The following is a 5,504-nucleotide window of genomic DNA, read 5'->3' on the forward strand; positions in this document are numbered from 1 at the left end:
CTGGAGTTTACCCAAACTCATGTCCACTGAGTCGGTAATGCCATCCAACCATCTCATCCTCTGTCATCCCCTTCTCCTCCTGCCTTCAATCTTTCCCAGCTTAGATATCTTTATTCCCCCAAATGTTGCATTAGTCTATCAAACCTGCACAAATCAACAGAATGACCTCTATCCTCTCTGCATAACATTGAGTACAGGGACATCTTACAGCCTGGCCTAAATCTTCTTATACTTCATAATCACAAAACATTGCAGAGAGAAATCAGAATATTACAGACAGATTCTAGGCTGTTGAAGGAACTTATTCCCCTGCTTTTTCTGACTCTAGTTTGATAAACTGCAGTAAATATTTCTGTTCCTTAAACCTTCAGATCTGATTACCAGTGAGTAGGTATGAATAGTGCAGAGGAGTACTATTCCCAAGGAGGAAACAGAGCTGAGAATAATTCAATTGGGTCATGTTGACCTTTGGTTCTCTCCTTCCCGTACTGATATCCTTTTCCCAGTTCAGATTCCTGGGTCTGAAAGTTGCCCTGGGATCCCTCAGGCCATCTTGGAGGCTGACCTACTACACACACTTCACTCATTTGTTCATTCCAGAAATGTCTTTAAATAGTGTGGGTTAGACCTTTCTAGGACAATTCTGTAATCCTCCTTTCATATCTTTTAGCATTTGCTGAGATCAACCACCATTTCATTCACTTTAATTGTTCCTGTTCTTATCCATGTGTAAATCTCACATCAGTCTCTCATACAAAAGGATGAAACAAAGACAATGTTTTTTGTTCCAAGTAGTAATTAAAGATTAGATTTATTTCCTGATATCCTGACCTAGAATGAGCTGCAAGGCTTTGCTTTTGGTCATTCAAAATAAATTTATCCCATCAGTTTAAGGTGTTATTTAGCAGGGGATGGGAGGGCTCCTTTCTCTGTGATACCTTCTAAATCACTTGATACAGTGGTTGATGTCTTCCTGCACACTAAATGTGGACATCGGATAAGAGAGAAAAATCTGTCCAGAAATACTATGCTAAAGAAATAGAAATGATTCTGGAAATATTCTCAATCAACAGGAGACCCTGAGCTTGCCACTGTGGTGGCAAGACACTGTGGTCTGGTCTCCGTGTGAGTGAAAGTGGAGACTGAAGCAATTTGGGGGATGGCTTGAAAATATCCAGATCATTGAGATATACATGAAAACATCTAAGTTTTATGAAGAATAAATCCTTTTTATCATTTTACTTTGCTTTGAGTAGATTTTATATAAAAAGTTTTCTATCAACAATATTTACAAATGTATCCATGCAGGATCCTCAAACATAATTTCTCCAGCTGTTTCTGCCTCACAATCACTGGAACTAAGCCAATATCCCACGGGCCCACAACGGTAAACACTACCCTGTTTTCCAGGACAAAGGTAACCTACATGTCGGTCTAAGATGGGCCTAAGCTTTGACTGATGAGTTTGTTAATTGGATCATAGCTAAAGCATCTCTTGGTGAGTTAGCATGGGGTCATAGATTGGCAGGATCAGAAATAGGTGCTCAATGAAAAAGCAATATAAATTTTTTGTAAGTTCAGAAAGCTACATAGGGTTATATTGTGAGCTGACAAGCAAAAGCAGAAACCTGCTAAATCATGTTTTAAAACCTCGGGCTCCTAAGAAAACTTCATACAGAACGGTGCTTTACTACATAGCCCTACAAATGCAGGTTCAAAATTATTTGGATTCAGGTGAGCATCATCATTCACATAATCTGCCACCATTCTGGTCTTCTTGGATAAACCCTTACACCTAGCACAAGTGGATTCAAGAAGCAATTAAAGGAAAACCACACAAATACTTCTTTTCTGACCTCATGGGACAATAAAAAAATAAATTGCCCACAACAGCAAGTACCTTGTTGCAATGATGGTTAAAGTACCTGTTGCTTCTATAAAAATGAGGTATCATCAGAGGATGTTGCAGAAGATGACATATTCTGTAAATAAACACAGACTGCATGGGTAGGCAGTATGGCAACTCTGATGGATAATATTCCCAATACTTCTGCTAGGGATCAGTATTACCGGTGATTGGTGGTATTAGGATGGATTTCCCTGGTAGCTCAGCTTGTAAAGAATCTGCCTGCAATGCAGGAGAACCTGGTTTGATTCCTTGGTGGGGAAGATCTGCTGGAGAAGGGATAGGCTATCCAATCCAGTATTCTTGGGCTTCCCTGGTGGCTCCAGGGAAGCCACCTGCAATGTGAGAGATCTGGGTTAGATCCCAGGATTGGGAAGATCCCATAGAGAAGGGAGCGCTACCCACTCCAGTATTCTGGCCTAGAGAATTCCATGGACTGTATAGTCCATGGGGTCACAAAAAGTCAGACACAACTGAGGTGGTATTAGGGGCATAGAGTGAAAGGATGGGATTGTGCTTGGAATATTCAAGAGATCATATCTGAAGTATGCATGAGAGGTCATATGGAGGTTTTCAAATAATGTGATAGGTATAATGAAACTAACACAAAACGTGTGAAGATGAAGCTAGAAATAATTAATTTGTGATTACTATTAAGATGTGGTCCGTTTTCTCAATGAGCTCATAGCCTTGAGGGGAAATCTGAGAAAACATATTTAACATTAATGAGAAAAAAAAATCAGAATTCAGACTATGACATAAGGCCACTGAAAACAAGGAGTCAGTGATTTAAATAGAAGGTTGTGAGTTTAGAAGAGGGAGCTGTCAGAAGAGACTATAAGAAAAAGACAGGATTTAAGGTCAGTTAAGAATTTGGATCCACAGATTAAAATTGAGAACATCTGAATGGAGAATAATAGAAGCACAGAAACAAATGCACTTTTCTGATATCAAAAGTAGTCAATTTGGTTTAAAAGTAGGTTAAAGATGGATAAGAAAGAACTCTGAATACCGGAACAAGAAAAATGGCCTAAGTACCTATGGATCAAGCCTAACCTGGTAGATTAGAAAAACCAATGGCTTTAGAAAAAGCAATGGTTTTAGAAAAAGCAATGGTTTTTACTTGTTGTCAACATGGCATAACAAAATCTTCCTGAATATCACATTTTTCAACAGTAAAATGGATATCATTAGCTGCCATAAATAAATCACAAAATCACTTTGAGAAAAAAACTGAGATAGTGATTGAGATACTCTGTACACACAAAGTTAATGGAAATGTAATGAGCTGCTTAGGAATTTAGAAGTCACTGGATGATTATGACCTAAAATATAATGATATGGAAAGGAGACAAGTTTAAAACAACTGCTCCAAATCCATACTATAATGGTTCTTAAAACCAAATTATTATAAGGCTCTCCAACCAAGATAGCATATTCAAAAGCAGAGACATTACTTTGCCAACAAAGGTCCGTCTAGTCAAGGCTATGGTTTTTCCTGTGGTCATGTATGGATGTGAGAGTTGGACTGTGAAGAAGGCTGAGTGCCGAAGAATTGATGCTTTTGAACTGTGGTGTTGGAGAAGACTCTTGAGAGTCCCTTAGACTGCAAGGACATCCAACCAGTCCATTCTAAAGGAGATCAGCCCTGGGATTTCTTTGGAAGGAATGATGCTAAAGCTAAAACTCCAGTACTTTGGCCACCTCATGCAAAGAGTTGACTCATTGGAAAAGACTGATGCTGGGAGGGATTGGGGGCAGGAGGAGAAGGGAACGACAGAGGATGAGATGGCTGGATGGCATCACTGACTCAATGGTCGTGTGTTTGAGTGAACTCCGGGAGTTGGTGATGGACAGGGAGGCCTGGCATGCTGCGATTCATGGGGTCGCAGAGAGTCGGACACGACTGAGTGACTGAACTGAACTGAAACAACAGGAAAAATCCAGGTGGAAACTCACTACCATGAATGTACAAGGAAGCCAGTTATATTTATTTTTCCAATTAAATCCCTATAAAAAAAAAGGAATGAGATGCTCTGTTAAGTATGTGAAGACTGCAATCCAAGAATAGTGATTGACAACATAGAATAAAAGTTCTTGCTGAGGTACAGTGAAGGATATAGTGAGTGTCTCAACACACCACCCAAACAGCACAGGGGGAAATGTGTAAGCAGAAGGGGTGATGCTGTGAAGGAAACAGGAACAATCATAGGTGATCTCACCTCTCCTTTATTTTATTACAGGAAAATAATCTCAACAAATGGCCTTGAGGAACCACAGCACCATCACCCAGTTTATTCTCACTGGGCTGTCTGACGACCCCCACATCCAAGCTCTGCTCTTTGTATTATTCCTGGGAATTTACCTCCAGACACTACTGGGGAACCTGACAATGATATTAGTGATCAGGACTGACTCCCACCTCCACACGCCCATGTACTACTTCTTGAGTAATCTATCATTCCTAGACCTCTGCTTCTCTTCTGTCACTATGCCCAAGCTCCTGAAGGACCTCCTGTCTGAGAAGAAGACCATCTCAGTAGAGGACTGTCTAGCCCAGGTCTTCTTTGTGTTTCTTACTGCGGGAAATGAAGCCTGTCTGCTCTCAGTCATGGCCTACGACCGTTATGCCGCCATCTGCCACCCTTTGCTCTATAACCAGGTGATGAGCAACCAGCTCTGCAAGGGGCTGGTGTGGGGCTCCTGGGGCCTGGCCTCTCTCAATGCAGTCATCATTGTGCTCTTGGCTATTAACCTGGATTTCTGTGATGCTCAAACCATCCACCACTATACCTGTGAGCTTCCCTCCCTCTTCCCTCTGTCTTGCTCTGATATCTCCATCAATATCAGTATCTTGTCCTTCTCCACTATATTCCTCGGGCTTGGAAACTTCTTCCCAATCTTCTTCTCCTATGTTCATATTATATTCCACATTCTGAGCATCAGCTCCACCACAGGCAGGAGCAAAGCCTTCTCCACCTGCTCCTCCCACCTCATCGCAGTGATCCTGTTCTTTGGCTCAGGTATGCTTCGCTATCTCATGCCTTCCTCTGGTTCCTCCCTGGATTTGCTCTCTTCCTTACAATACAGTGTGATCACACCCATGCTGAATCCCCTTATCTACAGCCTAAGGAACAAGGAAGTAAAGACAGCTGTGAAAAGGACACTGGGAAAATATTCGCAATATTTTAGGCATTGAAGTAAGTTACATTTACTCATCAAAACTGCAAAGATTGAGCTTTGTCTTATGTTGTCTCTTCCTTCTCGCGCTCATTGCTCTCGCTCAGTTGTTTCCATCTCTTTTAGAACTCATGTCTCCCGTGTCTCCTGCACTGCCGGCAGATTCTTTACCACTGAGTCATTGGGGAAGCCTCCTTCCTGCCTCAACACAGAGTCAAATAGGGTACACAAAAGATCCTAGAGCTTGCCTGAGCACCATATCTTGTTATTGAAAAGTAGAGGCATATATTTTAAACTTCCATTTGAAAAGTCTATGCTCTATTGATTGGGAAAGAATATGAAAGCATTCTTCCACAAGCACACTAATAAGACAAGAAATTAATTAGTGTGGAAAGTTAACATACATAGGTGGCTTGAT

The 5,504-nt window shown here is 41.2% G+C and overlaps 1 protein-coding gene across 1 annotated transcript; it reads left to right on the forward strand.

Annotated features, from left to right (window-relative positions):
- Nucleotides 1-4,086: 4,086 nt before the first annotated feature.
- LOC102416501 (olfactory receptor 8S1-like) lies at nt 4,087-5,214 on the forward strand. The gene has a single exon (XM_006049133.4). The coding sequence runs from the start codon at nt 4,167-4,169 to the stop codon at nt 5,103-5,105; it is 939 nt and encodes a 312-aa protein (XP_006049195.4). The 5' UTR covers nt 4,087-4,166; the 3' UTR covers nt 5,106-5,214.
- Nucleotides 5,215-5,504: the final 290 nt, after the last annotated feature.

Source organism: Bubalus bubalis, chromosome 4 (genome assembly GCF_019923935.1).
Source record: "Bubalus bubalis isolate 160015118507 breed Murrah chromosome 4, NDDB_SH_1, whole genome shotgun sequence".
NCBI lineage: Eukaryota > Metazoa > Chordata > Mammalia > Artiodactyla > Bovidae > Bubalus > Bubalus bubalis.

Bases quoted from the DNA above. Each gene is read 5' to 3' on its own strand.
- LOC102416501 (XM_006049133.4), top strand. From the start codon at position 4,167: ATGGCCTTGAGGAACCACAGCACCATCACCCAGTTTATTCTCACTGGG.